General features: G+C 36.6%; 1 protein-coding gene across 1 annotated transcript in view; it reads left to right on the plus strand.

Moving 5' to 3' along the window:
- Positions 1 to 24,024, plus strand: part of TMIE (transmembrane inner ear) — a 680,508-nt gene that overhangs the window by 434,894 nt on the left and 221,590 nt on the right. The window contains exon 2 of the mRNA XM_044066141.1: positions 7,883 to 8,000. Coding sequence (XP_043922076.1) covers positions 7,883 to 8,000 — 118 coding nt within the window. The remainder of the gene's footprint in view (positions 1 to 7,882; positions 8,001 to 24,024) is intronic.

A 24,024-nucleotide genomic window follows, 5' to 3' on the forward strand; every position in this document is an offset into this window, starting at 1 on the left:
TGCTTTTTTACATTTCAACTATTTCTGACTGTCATTTTGTGGGCATCATTTAAAATTAGCAGCCCTTGCATGGCTTGGACCCGGGAACAGGAACAGCATAGTCACTGGTTCTACCACTAAATCATCCATGATACATTCTGTATGGATGGTAATTAGGACATATGATGTTACTACAGGCATTCCACAGTACTGGCAACATATGTGACAGTCGGTTGGTGTACATATGTATAGTACATGTTACTGTTCATATGTTTCTGAGAGGCATATGTATACATTTGCAAGTTTACATATTTTTGAATTGGACACATACTTGACAAGTACTTATATGCATGTATTTGTGATGTGTAGCTATGCGAATGCAAGTATGTACATTTATAGATATATGACTACATATCTGGAGTTATACATGGCCATGTATATGAACGACCGCATACGGGAGGTACCTGTACCGTTTGTATACAGGGGTTGTGTGCATCATTACGACGAGGAACACGGACGAGGTATACAATTTGTGGACATGTACTATTTGGAAGATGGCTATGGGGAAGCTTCATGGGAACATGTGAAAGGTATTTATTCCCGATAATGCACGTGGGGAGACATGCATCATGGTCAGGTGTTTAATCCCGGGTCATAGGTTCTGCAGGACTGGGTGGAGGCTGAGCAGAGTTGTGGTCAAGTACTGCTAATCTGACTTGTGCCTGGTAGGGTTGCCACCTTTTCAAATGCCCACAGTGGGACATGTTTTGTACAACCATCAGAGTTTGCAAGGCAGACATACCCACAGCCGGTACATAGGACAGAACATCACTGTTTTGCCTACATAAATGCTTATTCTTGTAGCACTTTAGTTGCTTATTCTGTTTCTTATAACATTTAGGTGTTTCAGAAACAGAATAACTGTTTTATGCAACTATTACATTAAATATAGGAAATATGTTTGTCCTAATATCTCAGGACAGTTGCCATTTTTCCAATTTGTATGCAGGACACAACTGGCCAAGGAGGGACTGTCCCTCGCCAAGTGGGACAGGTGGTAGCCTTAGTGCCCGGATGTCAATGGGGGTGGACATCGTGTTATGCCACAAAGTCTAATCTTGAGACCAGACACTTATCCCATGAGGGATGTCCAAAAATTGTAAATGACAGACCCCATTCAGCTGGCTATTTGAAAATGTGGTAGGGTTATGCATGCATGGGCTACCTAGTTTGCAAGCCTGAGACTGCCTTGGGTGCAACTGCCTACTAGATGTGAGTAGAGGTCATTATATGCAGATATGGCTGTGCCAAGCTAGCAGCCTGTGTATGGGTGGTTTTGGTGGACGTTCAGCAGGGGGGGGGGGGTGCTGTGGAGGGGATGATGGGTATTCAATTATGTATCCAGGTGTGATTGGGTTGGATGGCTCAGTTCAGGCCAAACCATTATGTGGGTGTGAGCTGGTAACGTTTCTGTACATGTGTATCACACATTTTAATGTTCATATGTTTGTGGGATTGTGTTCTGCAGTATAGCCTGTCAGGTTGTATTGCAGATGTGAATGTTTGTTCTTTGGTTTCCTTTCTGATTCACCCACTGCTCCCTCGTACACCTCCAGTTCACCTATTGTGCATCCGACCCAGTCTCCCCTTGGCGAATTATTATATTACCCGTCACCCTCCACCCCCATATTCCACACACACCATCCATCCCTTCTCTGGTTGATGGGCCATGGCACAGACAACAGAACACATTGCATACTCTACATATCTCTAGTACCAATATGGTTGTGAGGACAACCCTGGCATATTTGATCTTCCACATGCTGTACTTCACGTACATAGGTACACGCAAATACCTATCTTTCATGACATGGTAGGTAGACCCAGGTAATACCCATTCATCTTTGGGCCATCCAGACAGGGACGACCTGGACTGCGAATGGGCAGATATTGAGCGAATGCTCTGACCATTGGTAGGGTTGCCACCTTTTCAGATGGCCAAAGTGGGACATCTTCGGGACACACGTCAGATTTTACAGGCCGACATATGACCACGGTCAGTACAAAGGAGAGTACTTTACTTTTATGCCTATGTGACAGCTTAGTCTTTTAGCGGTTCAGTTGCTTATTCTGTTTCTTGTAACATTTAGGTAGTTTAGATATAGAATTAACTATTTTATGGAACTATTACATAAAATATGGGACATAATTATGTCCTACAATCGCAGGACATTTAACATTTTTAATAGTTTTGGTAAGGACACAACTGTCCAGAGAGGGACTGTCCCTCACAAAGTGGGACAGGTGGTAACCCTAACCTTTGGGCTAGGCTTAGCAAAGGGCAGCGGCACGCTAACACTCTGCGTTTCGCTTCCACTTGGTATAACAATCAACACTACAAAGGAATACGGGCACGGGGTTTTAAATGTCATTTGTTCGAGGGATGGGGACTTAATATTCAGCTACATGCCTTTGTGTTTACTTTTTATTTTGGTGTTCGCAAAACTGTCTTGTATGCTTTGCATACATTTCAGTATCCATGGACACTGACAGGAGTGATTATTATTAGAGGCAGGCTGCACTAGTCAGCATTTTAGGTTGCACCTCCGTGCAGTGCTTAGACATGCCCCTGCACTCATGCACGTTTCCTATGCACGTGGACATTGCGGCAGCGCGCCTTCATTAATATGCATGTGGTGCTGCTGCACCATCTCTACACTACACGGTCGGTGCAAGGCTAACGCCGTCCTTGCGCCGAGCTTCATGAATCCAGATTTGCATATTCCATCCCTTGCTGGAGCTGTTTTGTATCAGTGGATGAGCAGATAACAGTACCTACTTTGCAGTTATCAGCAGACTTAGTCAACTACAGCTCTGGGACATTGGCTTGGATGTCTGAAAAATAAATGCTATATCATCCTACTAGTTATACATTTACATTCAGAGAGGAAACAAGCAACTTTCACAACCTGGGATCAGTTGGGTGGACAGTTTGCAATCAAGTTGACAATATAGGGGGTTGCATAAACTTGTATTTTTTTATAATAACAAAATGGGATCAGTGCCAAAAGCCTTGGCCATGTTGAGCTAAGCAGTGTGCAGAGAATGACCTCTGTCCTTCACCAAACTAAACTAATCGGAATCTAGATCATTTAGGTTGCCTATGTCTGTATAAATTAGTTCTGCTATGATATGTTCCATGGCTTTGCATTTAAAGCTGATGGATCTATAATTATCCAGGTTTGTAGAAAGGTCACCCTTATGTAGGGGAGTCACAGTTGTTGTTCTCCAGGCATCAGGCACAAACCCTGTAGATAGGCTGAGGTTGAACACTTTCAGTAGAGGCTCAGATAGTTCATACTTGGCACTGATGAGAATGCAACCTGATATGTTGTCTGGTCCCACAGAAGTATTATTTTTAGCCTTTGACAAGGATTCTAAGATGTTTCCAATGTGATCACAGGAGATATTAAATTCTGAGGGATAGTAGGGGCAACAATGTGGGTAGGAAAGGTAAAGTTAGCACTAAATTTGTCTGCTAATGTATTAGCTATATCCTTAGTGTCTCACTTTTTAATTTCTCACAATCTTTTGGGTTTCTAATACCATGATGGGAATGGACCCCATTCCTAAGTCAAAGTATAATTATAGTTTATGAAATTAGTATTGTTTCAATCTTTGATGTCAGCCAAAAGTGCTCACAGCACCCACAATGCGCCCAGTAATGACTCCTGGAATTCATATGGAGTTACATGTATTGGTAACATATCTAAATATGATTGTAGACTCTTTTTTATAAGACCCCATTGCTCCTATTACTACTGGAATTATTTGGGTATCTTCCTTCCACATTGCTCCTATTTCTGCTTGCAAATCCTGATATTTTATAACTTTGTATCTCCCTGTACACAGGACACTGTAGTCACTAGGTGTGATGATTTCAGTGATCAATGCTACTTTTGTTTTCTTTTGTTTGACCACTATACCCATTTTTCTAGCATCTATCTTTTGAACTGTTGGTAATGAATGATCCCATGTGACATAGACTTTATCATTTTCTATGATGCTTTGTGGTTCATGTTTCCAGTGTTTTTTAGCCACTTCGATACCATAATGTTTGCATGACATTGGTGTCAGAATGAGTGATATTAATATGGATGAGCTCAGTGCAGTGCTGGACATTCTTCCTTAATTTTCTGACATAACTGAAGAAAGATTTGTAGTTTCCTTTGGAATTTGTTACAGCCGTAAGCTAATATTCTGCATTAAATTTTCTATTTGTGCTTTTAAGTTCCTTCCTGACATGTTTCAGTGTAGTCCCTTTGTTCTACATTTTATTAATATTGGAGTTCCACCAGACATTTATTCCTGAATTTACATTGATAATTAGGGTGGATAAATACTGACTTTTCTATGCAATTGTTCAGGTGCTTTTAAAAGACAAAGGTTAATGCAGCTGCACTCTCAGCTGGGTCCATTTGCAAGGGACTGTTGAGAATTTTGCTTAGACAATCTGCCAAGAGGAAGTAGGTTTGTCTTGCAGAATTCCCTAAAGATGGTGTGATTTAATGGGGGGTGGTACCGCCAGACCTGAGAGAGAAATCAGTTATCTTGGTTAGACTTAACCAGGGATGAGGAGATGCAGGAGACAGTGCATGAGGGAGCTAGTTTGGCAAGGATCAGTCCAACAATATTAGAGCCTCTAGTGGGTAGTTTTGCAATTTATTCCCATACATTGGTATTATTGAAGTCTGGCTAACATTGAGCACATCAATTTTTAGAGGTGTAAATGTGCCAATAAGAGCTAATGTGCCAATAAAAGCTTGGGTAATTGAAGTCCACTAGGATATTTGGTTGATATTTAATGCTTCACTATTATTGAGGGAATTTTCATGATTTTATGGTGATGATGATGGGGATCTGCAGCTAGTGATGAAGTAATAGTTGGATTTGTTAAAGGTGATTTTGATCTTCATGAGATCCAGCTTAGGGTTGTGGGTAATTGATATAAAGTAATGGTGTTTCTAACATATATATATATCTGTTGCAGTCATTTGCAGGTGGTAAAACTCATCTTGCTTCCCTGAAATATTTAAAACATAAATTTGATCTGTCTACGGTTTCGTTATGAAACTTTAAATGAGAAAACCATGAGCATCAGAACTGCCTAAATTAATGCTTGAAATACAAAAGGGTGATTAAGTTAACTGCTGCACGCCCAGACTACTCTAAGCTTTTATTTCTCATCACATGGCCACTCTAACTCAAAAAAGAGAGACATTTCCCAAAATAAGGAATTAGTGCCAGCACACACTTAGTAACTACACTGGCAGTGATTTCTTTAGGAAAGCAGATACTGTGTTGTGCTCCTCAGTATCTTGTGGTTTGGGCAGCTGATGCTCAGAGAATTTTACCTCAGGTACCAGTAGAGATACCACTTAATTTATATGCATGTCCCATCATTAACAGATTTTTCAATATAGGGGCAGCTACACCTATCTGCAAAAATACTGAACTGAAGGTGATTGAAGCTTCTTGCACGTAGTTACCTCTGTCTTCTCAATTTGAAGCAAAAACACAATACAGTTTCTCTATATTATTAAGATTTTTTAGTTATTGTGCAAACCAGTCATCCCTGGTGATACATCCTTTAAGTTTATTCTGGAAGCTGCAAGCTATACTCACAGTCTGGGAAATTCAGTCCCTAGTTGTCCTAGATGGTATTTGACCAAAATATTGCATAATATTAGGATTCTGTGCATTGGCTATTTGCATAGCAGAGGGACACCCATCCTATACATGTTGGTCTTGTCCATTAACATATTTGGGGATGAACTGCAGATACAATGTCTATATACCTTGCCTGCATGATTTCCTCTTATATGTGTATTTAATGCTGTGATTTGTTAATTAGAAAAGCTCATTGTGAATGGGCTTTTCAGATGGCGGCATGTTTCAAATTGATTATAACTAAACACTGGAGATTTCGTAAGTATTTGTCTGTACAGAAAATAACTACTAACCTTCATTTTTATGCAAGGAAATACATTTATTTGGGTTCTGGTTCCATTTTAACCCTCTGGCATCTGGAACCTCCATAGTCTGGTCCCATTTTCAGTGTTGCTCCCAGGGAGGATTAGTGCTAATAATATGAGTCTCAGAAAGGTCCCACGGAAGAACCCTTTGCAGTAGGAGCACATTTTAACTCCATCTTCTTTAGCTGCAGCACACGATATTTAAGTGTAAAAGCCTTGCTCATTATCCCACTGTAGTTTTACATCATGTATAATGTACTGTTCAGCTGGTGCTGCTTGTCTGACGGCGAAATCTGTGTTGCTACTTTTATGTGTTTGTCTGCTCTGTTATCATAGTTTTATGTTGTTATTATAAGTTGTTATTCACCTATCATGTTTTATTGTATTTTATTCATCTGCCATCTGCTATTTTACATTTTTGTTAATTGAACATACATTGTTTATGACTGAATTTAACAAAATGCTGCAAACATAGTCATTGCAATTCCAGGTGTTACACACATTGCTGGTTAGCTTACTCTTATGTCCCTGTGCATCATTCCTCATGAGCCCTTGCCCATGAAGTAATCTCTGGTTAAGTTTGGTCCTTGCCAGACAGCATCCCATCTCCTTTTTAGTATTGGTGAAGTGAATGGTATAGGAGAAGACAGCAGAGCTGCCATAACTGGATGGACTTGGGGTACTGTCCCTTAATACAGCTACAGACGTAACTTATGGATTGCTGACATTGCATTATTGCAATATATGGCTAATCCTGCCAGGGACTCTGGTCACTGTGGATTTGATGCTCTTGGCCCAGTGATCATCCTCCATCAAGCCCACCCACATGTCTTAGTTTGGTTTGTGCTTACAACTCTCATCTTTAGCAGATCTGTGGAGTACTGTGCCATCCACAGGACAAGTTATCCTCAGCCCTTCCCCCAGAAAGAATGGTGAACACTCAAAGCACCATCACTCCTCTCTTCCCCCTCCCACCAAGCTATTTCCTGAACTCCAGTCACCTGGTTCATAGTCATACCTTTAACTCTGTATACAAATGGTACTAGCACTTTGTTTTTTGGCTCCTACCTCCATGGTTGATATCTGCCCTAATTCTGCATTATAGACCCATTTATTCCTGTCTTAATAGAGTGGCAGAATTTTGCTTTATCCATTTCCAGTGGTGGAGCCTACTTAGATTCCACCCCTTGAAGGGCAAGAGGCATGATAGAGGACATCACATTGAGGCCTGCATCAGGATTTTAATGTGATAAAGTAAGGGTATGCTAAATGTGCAGAGGTATGACATCACATGGTGCACATCACTACACACAGTGACATTTCCATCCACTTGTTGCCAAATTAGTGGCATCCTGCCTAGTGTCTGGAGTTTCACTTTCCTTTTCTTCCAGGGGGTGCGTTGATCAGAGGCAGAAACCTATTCCCTCCCCCAGAATGGACAAGTTAACATGCACCTCTAATTACCACCCCCCTTGCCCAGGCCTTACAGCAACTGAGCCACTAATCAAACTCAGATTATTTGAGTCGTAATCAGGGATCCATCCCCTAATGCCACACAAATGAGCCTCAGAGTAGATCTGAGTTAGCATACTTGACGGTTGTTTTTTTCAGTCTAGTGAGTCATCATGTATTCTGGTTACGATATTAGATGTTATAACATTCTTTTTAGAAAATCCTTCCCATTTTATAGTCTAATGACGCTGCTTGATGGTCTGGTTATTTTTATTTTTCCTGTATATTTTGTGGAGAAAATTAACAACTTGTGTTTATAAAATGCATGTTTAACACCAAACATTATTTAACAAAGTTCAAACATTTGGTTAGAAAAAGTGTTCAACAGCATCCTGATCCTTTTTTTTTCTCTGTAGCCAACTACCAGTCCTCCAAAGAAGAAACCAGATCCCGTTACTTCAGAGACCGTTGTTTTCTGGGGGCTAAGGCTCTGGCAGGTGATAGGTGTATTTGCAATGTTTGCACTAGCAGTGAGTAAGTATTCTCTTTATGTTTGCTTTTGGTTGTTGTTGTCAGTGATTCCTAAAAAAAAAAAAAAAAAAAAAAAAAACAAAATAAACAAACTAGTTTTATTTCTGGAAACTGTATTGTTTTGAGATAATCTTGAGATTCATGTCTAAAATGTCTAAAATGTCTCTGTTATGTGCACCAGTAACTGATATTATTTTAACAAAATGTTTTCTGTGACCAAGAGCTTTGCAGCAAAATACTGCATTAAGAAGTTGAGAAGTTGGGCATTTTTTTTATTTTTAAATCAAATGATTTGTTGTTTCATTGTAAAGGCAAAGACAGCTTTTTTTTTCTTTTTTAGATATGTGTGCTGTGACTGTATGTTTTGGTAACTTTTGAATCATTTTGGAAACACATTTGTGAAGGCAAGTCATGGGTTTATTGAGAGACCAGAGAACTGCAAGAACAACTATGGTTAACCATTCACAGTAAATGAAGAAATGTAACCATAGTCCTAGATGTGTGATTTTCTATTCTGTCATAGATAGGACAGTAGTTTATTCAGTTTATTGTAGGACACATACACACACATGCGTGTGCACACACACACACACACACACACACACACACACACACACACACACACACACACACACACACACGCACAAATATTTGACAATTTACTTTGTCAAAACTTTCTGCATCTTCGGCAAAACCTAGATGCAGGCGAACATATTTACTGTAATATAATGGGGATTATACGACTGTCCATTACTATTCAAAAACGTTAGAACCTCCACAAACGAAATACTAGTAACGCAGTAGAAAACCAACGAACCTTGAATCCTGGTGTATAAAAAAGTTCTCCTTTATTGAATAGAACCAACAAAATCCACAAACAAGTAAGAACAACGACAATGACTAAGCGCTTTCACCCTAGTAAGTAGGGCATCATCAGAGTAATTAATGAACACTACCATCAATCCTTATATAGTAAGCTTTTCACTAATTGAACCTTAATAGGTAAATTACATTACATCATTAAACTTAAATGATTAATTAATTAAAAGCAAAATGAACACACTGTTGCTGCACATAGTCTGCAAACATAAAAATAAAAATAAAAATATAAATATAAAGGGGCACAATGTTTGTTAAACATCTAAAATGCTTTTTCCTTCTACTTTAATATTTTTGTATTTTTGTAACTTTTAATGTTAATTTAAACCACAGCTTTTTACATCAATAGAGACAGATAATGGTAAACATAGAATATATTATTGTTTTATATATATATATGAAATAAAATAAAATAAAATAATCACAGTATCACAAAAATAAATAAAAATAAAAAATATATGTATGTGTATTAAAACCAATAAGTCATAATCAGAGAGTGAATATATTGCAATGTAAAAATAAATACAATATAGAAATGTTACAATTATCTTAATGTTTAAATATATTATATATATGTATTAAATATTAAATATTAAATATAAATAATTGTAAAAAAATACATAAATATTAATAAATTTTTAATATAAATATATATGATTTATAAAATATAAAATTAATCTTAAATATAAAAGTATAAAAATATTTTAATTGTAATAAAATATGTATGTATTAAGAATGTTGTCAAATACATATATACATATATATTTCTATATAAACATGTATATATATATAATATTACATAATTATACAAATAAATACACAAATATATATATAAATTCATAAAAACATACTATAAATATATAAATATATAATAACATATTAATATAGTGTAGATGAACATATGAATGTAAACAAGAACGTTAAAATATAAGGTGGTGTAATGATACCGGAAATGCAATATTAAATAAACTGCGATTTAAGCTTTAATATGCTAGATATAGAAATTTGTTCATTAATGCCAGGCCACGTTGTGGCGTTCAACCTAAGTTGCCACAAACATTTCTTGGCTTCCAGTATCATTTTTTCGTCACCACCATTGTTTCCTTTGTTGTATGTTCTATCAATAATAAAAAATATAAATCTTTTAAAATTAAGACAATTGATACTGTGATTATAAAGAGCACTGGTTGTTTTATGTTTTTTTATATCACGTAAATGTTCACTGATTCGTGTTTTGAGTTTTCTAATCGTTTTCCCTACATAAAACGCTTGACAGGCAGTACAGGATGCTACATAGACCACCATATTTGAATTACAGTTACATACCCCTGGACATCTAATAGTCTTAACATATTTATGAATAGAGAGGTAGGGACCATCGTTAATAAATCTACAAACGTGGCATGCTCCACATTTACTCATTTTAGATTTTTTATGCAATTCGTGATTAGTGTGCTGTTCAAACAGATTTTTTAAATTTCTACCTCTACTAAATGTTATTTTGGGTGTATTTCCCAAAATATCCATAAGTTCTGGATTTAGTTCAAAGACACTAGTCCAAGATTCATGTATAGCATTAACTATCTGTTGAGAACAGTGATTAAATGGTAGAATAAAAGTGCCATGTCTTGTAGTTAGTGATTTCATGCATATATTAGTATCAAAGTCCAAGGAGATAATCGGTTTGTATAATGTACACCTTTTAGTTAAAATTTCTCTACTAATCTCTTGAACAATATCAGCAGGATATCCTCTAGCCAAAAACATATTTATAATTTTGTCCAATTCACATTCAAAAGCTACTTCATTACTAACAATTCTTGACAATCGGACCATTTGTCCTTTAACTAAATTCTTTTTTTGATGCGTCGGGTGACAACTGTCCATTCATATATTCCAAAACTTTTATTTTTTTTTTTCAACAAAAATTAAAAAAAAAAACTGTAGTCCATACTCTGGACATATCTGAGAGGCAGCATGGAGGAAACATAAAGAAAATCAGGTACGCTATTTAAAACTAAAGACACATACCTGATTTTCTTTGCATTTCTTCCATTCTGTCTCTCTCTACTACCTCTAAAGTAGCCCAAACATTTAAAAAAAAAAAAAAAAAATGGAGCAGCGGAGACTTTCTTTTCTTCGTTGTTTCCTTTTCAAAGCATTGATGTACTGGGTATGTGTGGGAAAGCAAGTCCCATACGCATGCGCAGTATATCAAAACAAAGCAGTAATATACCACCAGCAGTGGAAGAACAGTAATGTGCCATTATACAAAGACATTATTTAAGAAAAGTAACTATTTTTTTTCTTAAATAATGTCATTGTATATTAGCAATAACCGACTCCATGGTTGTGGTATATTGAAATTTACCTACGGTTGGCTTTATTTAAACCACACCAACCATGGGTAAATCTTCAATATACTACACCACGTCGTTGGTTATTGCTTAATATTAAAACTAATTTAGATAAGGGACAGCACACAGTGCAGAGGCCATAATCATACAATTCCTCTCCATTGGGGAGAGCTTATTTTCACTTAACTTATTTACTCTATTCAAAAAGTATGCAAGTAATGCTGTTTGATCCTTTATTGGAGAGCAGCCAACTCATGTAAGGTATACTTTTGTAAGGCTGTTAAGTCACTCTGATTAAATCTATCAAACGTTTATTTTTATCAGTGTTTAGAACCAGCAATTGCTGAAGGATGGAGCTGTCATTAGAAATGTGCATGGTGAATGCGCATATTGTGTTTCACTTGTCTGCTGAGGAGAAACCCCAACTGATCTAGGCATATTAACATTGGCATTATCCTAATTGACCTGTTTATATATATATATATATATATATATATATATATATACACATAGTTTTATATATATATATATATGCATAGTTTTATATATATATATATATATATATATATATATATATATATATATATATATATAAAACTAACTATATCTATCTATATATATATATATATATATATATATATATATATATATATATATATATATATATATATATATATATATATATATATATATATATATCCTGCAGTCCATGTTCAACATTTTTACCATTAAAACATGCATGCAAGCTTCTATGAGGGTAGGGTAGGGTATCCTTGGAATGAAGACAAGTATACATATTAATAGCTTCACTTTTCTTCTCAATAGTAGGGCCCATAAAGTATATCTGTTGCTTGTGGCTAGTCTGTTAGGGCCAACAACCTTATCTTAGTTACGACAGGGGATAGTAAACTTAAGATTCTCAAATGAGAATGGCAGTTTGAACTTGTTCTTTCACAGTGAAGGGGAAAGCAAGGACCCGTATTTTGATTAATATTACTTGGACAACTTGCTGGGTGAGAGAAGGGAGGTCTGGCATGTCTTTAATTAATTGACATTGAAAGGTGCTCGGGATGTCTGATGCAAAGTTTGCTTACATGTTATTGAAGCATTGGTAGCTGATGGGGATTTTGTTTGAAAATGAAATGTTGTGGTGGATTTCACTGTAAAGTATTATATGAGCTGGGGGAGTGCTTTTCAAGGTTTTTTTGCTCTTTTCTCAACTGCGGTGCAATTGTAATGTTGATATATATGATTTACAGGGGGGGGCAGAGCCCCCTATGGGTGGGTGACGGTAAGGCTAAACATATATATATATATATATATATATATATATATATATATATATATATATATGTATATATATTTTTTTTTCTTTTCAATTCACATTTCTTGGCATTCAATTTTCAGTGCACAATTAGTTATAAAACTGTTCTTCAGTCACACATATGTAAACCCTGATCCACATATTTTAGTCTGTTGGATATAAGAATGAAAATATTTGAAGTTTCTGGGATATGGATTTTAATGTAACCCTATAAACATGCTTTGAGGTCTGGGGGAGCTTTTTAATATCTTAGTTAAAGGAGAATCCCTTTAGCTTTCCTAAGATGGGATGTCCTGCAGATTTATTTTTTAATTTATTGATGAATGATTTTTCTAACTCTGTATGAATATGTTCCTACAATGATAAAATATCTATAATCCTCATATTTTCTTCATGTTTTTCTGACATTTTTTTAAATTTCGTCCATTAAAGTAGTGTTTAAGAATGGAAGTTAGTGTAGAGGACTGAAGCTCTGACCTGTTAATGAGTTGCTTCCTGTTTCTATGGTACAGGGCTTTAATCTTTCCACCTTAATTTGCCTATTGCGCAACCTTGAGCAAGTCACTTAACTCGACAGTGTTTTTGGGCAATTAGGAATTTGGGCTTGGGACCCTCAATTATCTGGTGGACTGCAGGCCTAGTAACTACCTATGAAGAAGACGACTTATGTTTTTGTGCTATGTGTGGTTCTGTGTGGGGTAACCATCTGCCCAAAATTCCAAGCTGGAATTAGGATAGAACATCTAGCAACTGTATGAAAATATAAGAGAAGGCAGTTTCTAACATCTCAGGAGTGAGTCCATGTCTGAAGATGAGTTGGCACTATCATATTAATGCTAGAGTTACTGCCAAAGGGAAGCTCCTAGCCATGAAACCAGGATCAAGTGAGATTTTATCATTTAACTTTATGATTTTGTAAGAATGAAAAAAGAGCACACGAAAGGAATACAGAGATGATTCTGTTTAGCTGATCTCAACTTAGGTCTACTAAATCCAGATTGTAACAAAATAACAGGGTTGTAATGTTATAGGGCAGTGCCTTGATATGGTGAGTAGCACTGCATTACACTGTAGTGCAGGGGACTGTGAGTAGCATGGCATTGCAGGGCAGTGCAGTGATATGGTGAGTAGCACTGCATTACAGGTCAGTGCAGGGACATGGTGAATAGCATTACATTGCAGGGCATTACAGGGACATGGTGAGTCTCACTGCATTGCATGGTAGTGCAGGGACATGGTAAGTTGCATTGCATTGCAGGGCAGTGCAGTGACCTGGTGATGACCCCAAAAAGAGCCATGCAATGACCACACCAACCATAAGATGCTCATTTTTCAAATCTTTACTAGGTCCAACAAAATGATTCACAAAAATATTGGCCAATAATTCAGTTTCAGTAACTATGTTATTCCTAACAGAAATATCATCACCCAAGTAAACATCCTTTTTATATAGCTTCAAATTATTAAAGAAGGCCTTCTTATTATTTATAACATTACTAGCCATTTTTTTCTCATAATCTTTCCTACCTAACCTAGTTATAACTTATTCACTACTCTAAATTTAATTATTTTGGGCTTCTTCAATCTTTTCCACAATTCCCAAGCTTGATTATGCAACTTTTGCAAAGAGCTATTCCACCAAGGAGATGTATACCTTTTAGTCTTATTAGAACACAAAGGCATAAAGTTGTCAGTCAATGTATACAAAAAAACGGGTCTATATTAGAACACTGAATGTTCAAAATTTTGAGTGTTCTAATATCAAACCCTATTAATTGAAAATTTAAAACATCGAACATACAGAACAGCGAATTGTTTCCTAGGGAAAAAAAATTGCTGTTCTAAAACACATACACACAACACAAGTACACGAAACGAACAGCAATCCACACACATACACCTAAACTCTTACACCTAACCCTACACTAAACTATACATACACCACTAACTATCCACTTACCTTAACCCAAACCCTAACCATAAAGTCCGTCACTATCGCACAGTCACCTCACCCACGCCCTAACCCTAACTCACCTATCCCGCCCTAACCCTCATGTCCACACAATCGCACACTTACCTGACCCGTGCCCTAACCCTAACTCACCTAACCTGCCCTAACCCTCACGTCCACACAATCGCACACTTACCTGAACCCGACCCGTAACTTTCCACCACAGCACTGAAAAAATTTGGTTTTCTGTTTCTTCAATATTTTCAGCTGAAAACGGGTCAATATTAGAACACTCGAAATTTTGAACGTTCAGTGTTCTAATATAGACCCCAAAAAACACAAACCTATTCCAGCATTTCCTAATACTTACTGTACAAACAATTTATCTCCACTTTCAATTAAATATTTCTGTCTTATCTTATCATAATCTGCTCTGTAAAAGGCATTCCTGGCTCCCTGATCTAATGTTAACTTGGAAGACATTAATACCTCAATCAGCAATCAATTACTGGTCTTTTAACCAAACTACATCCAAAATACAAGCCCCTCTAGTTAGTGATGTCACAACCTGAGAGTACCACATTCTTTTACTAATACAAATCAGTTCACTAAATAAATCCTTATCATTGTCTACACAAGACTAATCAATACTAGGAGAATTCCAATCACCACCCAAAACTTCAAAACTTGCATCAGACAAAGACCTTATTGATTTGTAATTCTCAGTGACATGATTGATCCTGCCTTGTACAGTTGAATGAATCTCATGGAGAGGATGAAACTGAAATAGGTTAAGCACTTTACCAGTAAGGCTGTACTTAGTGTTGACAAGAACGAGGGAGATGATTTTCTGACCTATTATACAGAATCAGAATTGCCTAAACATGGCAAGGCCTTGCTGTATCTAATAATGGTGGCTACCAAAAAAGGAATCACTAGAAAATGGAAAACAAAATCTAAACCAACTGTACTAGAAGTAGTGACTATAATAACAGAGATAAAACATGTGGAATTCAGATCTTTAGAAAAGGGTACAAGCAAACTACATAGGAAAAAAAAACGGGAATTGTGGGACCAATACATACAAGGGAGGAATGAGGTTTAAAAGAGGGCATGACTTAAATGAGCTCTGTAATGTTTGAATGAGAAAGATTGAGTAGATTATAAATGATGTAAATGTTTGCAACTGTGAGTGCGTCAGTATGGTTTGTGATGTAAAATGCTTGTAAATAGGATTATGTCAAAATAGTTTGTTTTCATTTATATAAATGTATGATTGTCTATGTAGTAAGTGATGGTTTAATAAAGATGTGTCTTGTTTAAAAAAGGCAGGAATTTAATAATTGATGTAGCATTGCTTAGGTTATATGATGTACAGCAATACATGTGAAGTACAATGTTTGTTATGTTAATATAGTTTGATTACTTTTGTATGAATGTCAGTTTGCCTATGTCATAAGTGATAATTCAGTAAAGGTGTCTGAAAAAAATAATGCAGCCTGTCACTTTGTCTAGGCCCATGGAGCTAGTGTTATTGGCTTTGGAGAGTGCCCACACACTTGCTCCAAGTTAATCTGTGTGTGTGTGTGTGTGTGTGTGTGTGTGTGTGTGTGTGTGTGTGTGTGTGTGTGTGTGTGTGTGTGGATACTTTAATATACAGGGGACATGAAAGTGTAAAGTCTGAACCTAACTGTTTCATCTGCTATGTTAGTTATGTCCTCTGGGGATGAGTATATGTTATTGTTATATATTAACTTAGTGCAGAGCTGGGTATTGCTTCTATGGTTTGTAGTTGTCCTTTACAAAAGTGTCAGTTGTCAGTTATTTTAATTTGGAGGATTCTATTTTACATTTAGCTTTTTTATCTATCCTTTTCAGTTCATTTTGGATGTTTGATATTCAGTTTATTTTTATAGGCAATATGTTTCTTTCTTTTACTGTACAGTATGTTTACATTATTCCACAATATGGATTTGTTTACAGTACTTTGCATTGCATGTGTGTCTAATGGGAACTGATATATTTGTGATAGGATTAAGGTAAGAATGGAACAGTGTGTGATACCTGGTCATTGAGATGAGTGGTTGCTTAAATTTTATCCGGTCATCAGCTAGCCCTTGAGTAATATCTAAAAAGAGTACTGTTTGAGGGTACATCTGATTTCATCCTTATACTAAATGAGCAGTGATAAAATTTGACCAGTGATGGAGTAATTGCAGTTGTAGAGCATAGTGGAGTTATGTTTGCATGGACAAAATCCAATATTTTTGAGCTCCTAGTATGGATATGAACTGTTTCATCTAAGGATCTGGAAAAATTATAAAGTTTATGAAATGTTCTGCATGCTTATTTGTAGGAGTGTAGGTTTTCCAGTCTATGGAATGATAGCTAAAACCTCCTAGGAGAATAGTGGCTGATTCATTGGGGAGGTACTTTACTTTGTTTAGATATGCTACATAGGCTATGGATGACATAGTAGTGGTTCTGGATCTAGTTATGATTTGGTATCATCTGGTTTGGTATGGTATGATATGATATGGTGTAGCATGGTATGGTATGATGTGGTGTGGTGTGGCATGGTATGTTATAGGATGGGATTGAATGATATGGGATTGGATGGGATGGGATGGTGTGGTATGGTGAGGTATGGTATGGTATAGTGTGGTGTGGTGTGGTATGGTGGGGTATGGATTGGAATGATATGGGATGGGATTGTGTGGTGTGGTGTGTTCTGGTATGGTATGTGATGGGATGAGATGGGATGGGATGAGATGGTATAGTATGGTATTTTATGGGATGGTATGGTAAGATGTAGTATGATATGATATAGTGTGATATGATGTGGTATGGTATAGTATGGTATATAATGGGATGGGATGGTGTGGCATGGAATGGTATGGTATGGTATGGTATATATTCTTTTTGATGGTAAGTAAGATATATTCTTGGGCTTCTTAAGAATCCATACATGCCATTTACTACAAGACAGTTAATCCTGGAAGTGGCTGTGAAAGAGTGATAGGCACTGAAACCCAGCACTGAGTGGGTACTATCATATGTTTTAGTAATAAGGCAAATATGTATATTTTTGAGTTTTGGGAATGCTTATAGACAGTGCAACTTCTTATTTAGTCTTCAAACTTTGAGTGCCTTTACTTTTATATAATTTTGGTTTTGTTAGTTTGACTATAGTGGCAGTTTGAGGAGACTGCTCTTGCATAAAAATGGCATTATGTTGGTGGAAAAAAGTTTAGCCAAGATTGTCTGTTATCTCAAACCAGTCTGAGATATACTGGAACTCCTCAGAATGACATGTAATAACATCTAATAGGAAATAGTTATTTATTTATCTTTTACCAATCTGTTATACTGACCTTCACCTCCAAGAATGTAATCACTTATGTCATGCTCTCTGTCTTGTCTTGTGCCAGCTACACCTAGATCATCCTGGAAATGTGCTGGAAGAATTCCTTGCCAAGAGCTTTATCAGCTTTTCTGGTCACTATGGTAGTTCAATAAGATAGCACACTTCCTTGTGCCACTGATCTCAGGCTTGCTAGGTCCAGTGCATCACTGTGCAGAATTATTTAAATATTCCATGTGTCACTGCACTGCTCATAGGCATGGCTTTATTACAGTAAAATATGTTTTCCAGACGCATGCTTACTAGGTGCCAAGTAGCTATCTACATTGACAATAATGGGAAAGCAGACTCTTTAACAAGCTTGGCCAGCCAAGAAAGACCACATGACCTATTGTAGGAAACATTATCACCGAGGGTACATACTGTACTCTCATCTTGTCCTTCTCTGCACCCATGTAATGCACAAGTCTGTATTCTCCTGGTGTAAAATGGGAACCAGGTTCTAAGAACATGTAGTTCATAATTTGATTTTATCTGCAATGTGCCACATTGATTAACTTGACTACTTTACTTTTTATAATTAACAAAATTAATTTCTACTTAACTAACCATGTGCTGTCCCTTCTTGCAGAACATGGATGACCAAGTAATGCTCATAACATGGTAGAGAATATTAAGCAAGCACAAAAGGAAAAATCTGTGGTATCCCTCGAAGTCTCAGAAAACCCAGTATGCAACCTATACTAGCTGAAAAACAAACCAAGAAGAAACGTTACAGTGTAGAGGGTATGAATTTCACTCCTTGAAATATGTTATGCACCTTGTTCACTAATAAAAATCAAACTTTAAAATACGTACTACAAAATAACAGAATAGTAGGTAGTCCCACAGTTGAGTTAAAAATGGAATATCCTTTAATGAAACACACAAGCAAATGATCCTAGTTGAGTATAATAAAAAGTATTAAAGATATTCATTAATTTATATATAATCAGGTTATTTGGAGCAAGGGAGTGGTGACAGAGGGTGGTTCTGTTAAGAGCAATAAAAGCATTAAGCTCATTCCTTTACCAAATCCCCTTCCCCCCATAACACCATAGTGTAAACTGAGACTGTGCTACCTTAGAACTGAAACGTAAACGCTAGAGACAAATTCAAGTATATAATATAAGAACAGCTTTTTAAGGCTAACCTACTAACCCAAACTTTATTAATTAAGAAACCAACTCACTAACAAAATGTTATAGTTAAAGTCTTTCAGTTGTAATTCACACTGTGAAATCTTGCTTTATCAACAGTGTTCCACAACCTGACTTCAGCAGAAGAAAGACCAAACCTTGCTCCTTCAATGTTCACACAATGACAGCAGGGAAGTTGTATCCTGTGTATTAACTGTTACTGCCCGCTGTGCCTCCCAGTTTCATTCATCATGCATCTGCCTGAAGCAGAAAAGCAGCTAGATGGCATATCCCTGTCTTTTGTTTGCAGCAGCTCTACCACTTTCCTCATTTTTTTTAGGACAATGTACCTCTGCCACTTACCTACAAGTCACTGCTACTGCTTTCAGGAGAAACAAACAAGCTAGCCACTCCATAAAAGTTTAAGCTTTCCATGTGCACAACAAAAGAAGTAACTGGGTACTGCACCTGTAACTTTACAAACTTCATACACCAAAGCAATAACCCTGTCCTCCACACCATAGCCATTACATACATAGTCATCATCATCATCATCATCAATCCCCTTTTCACATGTTATACCTACAGTTGGGGTGCCGTGTCAACTGCCAATATCTCTCGGTATTCGTGCCACTCTCCTTCCTTCTTCAACACTCACGCCTGACTGTTGCAGTTCTTCTCTAATACAGTCCACCCATGGATGGATCACAAACACAGCTAGAGAGAAAAAAGCATTCTGATGCCCATACCAGCACAGAACACCATGCCCCTTCATTGACTGACATGACTGACTAACATGCTGTCTCCTCTAGGCATTCCTTAGTGATGACTAACTCCAATGACCACTCCAAATTCTGCCCATCAAAAATGGGAAATGGGTTATCCTCATATGCACTTTTACTGCACCCATCCAAAATTACCCACAAGGCTAGAACAAGCACACCAAATTGCCACACTTTTTATATATTTGTTTAAACAATCCACTCTTTGTGAGTTGTGGCTATGTATGACCTCACTAATTCAAAAACATGAAAGTGCACCATCTTTACAGTAAGTCAACAAGTCATTCTGTCAGGTCATGAGCATCCATCAACAAGCTGCCTCCTTCAAAATGTAATAAATATTGTTAACCAAGAAAAACCTCTGTTAGCAAGACCTCTTAACAAGTAGCACCACAATTTGCTCAAGCCCCACTGACTTAAAGTCGTACAGTCCTGAAATTATGCCCAGCCATGGGTATTTAATTTTAGCGTTTATTTGTACAAGTCTGCTTTATATATTACTTAACATATGGAATGTGTAAGCAGCAAGAACAATTACAGCTGTTCAAAGCCTGACCAATACTAAGCAGGCTGTCTGTTACAGTAGCAGTTTGCATTCTTCATGCTGAGAAACTCCTCAGACTATACCCCACAAGCCACGTGCATGCTGATGAAATGTGGGTTTGGTGGCAATGATGCACAGCCAACAACAATGGCATTTGAACTGTAAAGCACTTGCCACCCTTATTCTCATTCAAAACACATAGATAACCAGTTCATCACACAAACCTGAGGATTATTTTGTGGCTTTACCTTGATTAGCTGTTGCTCACAGCTTGTTTTATTTTATTTGTTTTATTTCTTCTTCTTTTTTTTTTTTATACAAGATGATTGAGGCCCTTTTTTGCTTCCCAAACAACATTTACCTTTTAATATTATACTAAGATACCTAAACTGATCTGTGAGCACTTTCCACTTATTTTCAACAGCTAATACTAAACCATCAGCATGTTCTTGCATTCAGTCAACACACTAGTAGCACACAACATTTCCTTGTGAAGCATGCAGTGCCATATCCTTCATCTAATTTCCAAAATACTGGCATTTTGAGTGTCTGTAGGAATAATGCAACATTCTGAAATGACCTGTAATCTACATGCAGAATTATAGCCTGGCTAATATTGCACAATATCCCCTGGCCTGGTTAGGCCCTCAGACCTGTCTGTTGCCTTGAAATTCACTCCTGCATTGAAACACTGCTGCTACACTTCCACCGATGGGCAAGCCAGTTGTGTATCTGTCTTACTGATAAAAAGACAATAATAATATGGATCCTCTCTGGCAGCTTTTTCACCTCCTAGCACAGCCCCTGTTTACTTGCCCCTCCTACCTACACCTGATTACCTCCTCTTTTCCTTACCCTGCTGCTTGCTATCCTTCTTATTTATGCCTATCCTCCCAAGACACCCCTCTAAGGGGAAGCACCTGGACAACAAATTTTCCATTGGGAAAGTAGCATTTGTAATCATTTCTACTGTTGTTACCTCTGTTGAAATTACAGAATAGTTCTAAGAAGCAATTTGAGTGTCCTGAACTATTCTTAAGTCCCAAATGGCATTGATGAAAATCTAGACAATCCAACTTTAAGACATTTTCAGCAATAAAAAAAAAAAAAAAAAAAGGCAAGAAGGCACCAAAGAGGTCTATTATAGCAAAAAACGTTTACACCACTCCACCGTGGAATAGACAGCACTCTTTATTTAACAAAATAAATGCTTAACAGTTTCATCGCATTTTCGCCCATAGTGAAACAGAAATTATATATACATCTGATGAACTCCTAAGTTTATAACATGCATAATTGTAGTATTAGGCAACTTTTCTTGAGCTAGACTATAAATGGTAGCAATTTATGTTATCTTATTTAGATGACAGTAAATGCGGTGACAGAAAGAGTAAGACAAAAACACGAGGGTAGAAGTACATCATTTTAAAATCATAATAAAAACCTGGACTGTTACTTTTTCAGTATTATCAGTCTGTCAGTATATAATAACTCTATAACAACATCTTAGTTTTCAGTTTTAACTAGTGTCGGATGGCAATACCGATCAAAGTACTTAGAATCTGAAGTGTTATCAGTTAATTCAGGGTAATAATTCCAAAAAATAAAAGGGAAGTGGTGTAGCAATCTTTGTGGCTAGCTTCTAGAGCATTTGATAATTTGCAATGAAAGCCACAGTTAATTGATAGAGAAGATAATTCACGCTTGATAAAAGATCTATTAAAAGGTTAAGGAGTTGAGTTGTATGTTTGCTACAAGACCTTTGTTCGAGAGCAAACATCCAAATTAAGTTACATTTATACCCATTATCAGCAGGTTAATAATAATGATAATAATAATAATAAATAATAATAATTATTATTATTAATACTATGTGATTGATGTGCTGGGGCATTTTCTTCATTTTGTTAAAAAATTAGCACTCTGTAGGTTTAAAACCTTTCTAACAGTTTTATCTGCAATGCTGTACACATGAGTTCGTACCTGGAATTCCCTCATTCATTCGTTACATTTTCAGGGGTAGTTTTCAGTTTTTGAGAATGGTTAATAACATTCTGTTTGTTGTTATTTCTGTGCTTAACAAGGTGTTATATAGATATTTTAATATAGCATCTTTGTCACATTGTTTGTAGAAACCTTTTATCCAGAGAGTTATGGTACCATTTTACTGATAGGCCTGTTTTATTCATCCAGTATAGTGCTTTCTTACTGTCTGAGTTCCTAAATATTGTACTTTGCATTTCATCACACAAATGCTTTAAATTCATGAGATCACTGAGCATATCCAGCTGTGTGCTACCTGTGATTGTTTGACTTTAAATTGTGAATTTTGTGTTTTTTTTATTTATTAATAAAGGTTTACTACAGGTGCTCACATGGCAGTAGTTAGTAACATCCTTGCTTGTTGCCACTTGATAAAAAAAAGTGCTTGAACTCCCACTAGCATGGTCTCTTATAATCACATACCAACCCTATAAAACTATATAGTCCTCACAGAGCCTTAAAAGTAATCCCAAAATTCCCACTCAGTTTTCAACCCAAGTCCTAACTCCCTTCCCCTAACCCTTAAGTTCTCAGTCACTCCCCATCCCTAAAACTCCATTCCCTCTCCCTAACCCTATCCCTCCCCATCTCAGTCCCCACAGCTGTTGCATTTACCTCACTCAGACTTGAATAACGTCATTGAGCAAGGTGTGGAAGTGCTTGCCAGAACATACAACCATGTTTGTGTGAGTGGCGGCCTACACAAAGTACAAGGCTCTCACATCTCTTTCTTCAAGATAGTGGTTTTCAAGGCTTGGCACTCGAGTGCTTGTAGTTGACCTCTTTAATACAATGCTTGCTGTTACATACTGTATACTCATGTGTATCCTGTTATACTGTTTCAGCAAAATTTAAGGCATCTCAGCCATTTATTAAAAGAAATATAGCAACGCATATGTCATTTTGGCAGTACATTGCCAGTTTAGCTTTTATAAAGTGATGTCAGACATGTAATATTGAAAACCATTTATTTGGCCTTGTCACAGAAAAGAAAATACTGAAGGAGAGCCGAGATTAAGATGAGATTTGATGGCTGTCTTGTGCTCTGCTACCAACGTTACAGTGAGAATTATAAGGAAGTACCATTCCTGCTTGAACGTTTTCTAGAGGCTGCATGTGAATTATTTTATTGATATGTGTTACTGTATTATATAATTAAAAAAATGAGAAATTACAGTTGTTTTAAAGCATACTGTTATGTTGAGTGTTCTGCTAGGTTTATGCACTTGACAAGTACCAAAATGCTCCAGCACCGCAAAATAATGAAAGTAATACTAACAGTAATTGTAATATTAATAAATATACTATTACACAGTGGAGTATTTTATTCCTGTTATGCAATGGTCTCAGTTTTTAAACATCATATACAGTGAAATGTTCAAATGTGAAATTATTAATTTTATTTGTTATAGAAGCACAGATATAAAAAACAGTTCTAACATCTTGCAAACTGTAAATTACATTGTGCAAACTAAGATTTTGCTACAATTTAGACTCAAGTGTTTTTTGCTAACTATGCAACGCTAGCAGTTAAAAATGTTTCATTTTCTTATAGGTTCATAGGTGTGTACTAGGCTAATGGCCCTGGACCCTTTACAAGCCTAG

This window comes from Protopterus annectens, chromosome 3.part0, assembly GCF_019279795.1.
Source record: "Protopterus annectens isolate FY-2018-M chromosome 3.part0, PAN1.0, whole genome shotgun sequence".
Taxonomy (NCBI): Eukaryota; Metazoa; Chordata; order Ceratodontiformes; family Protopteridae; genus Protopterus; species Protopterus annectens.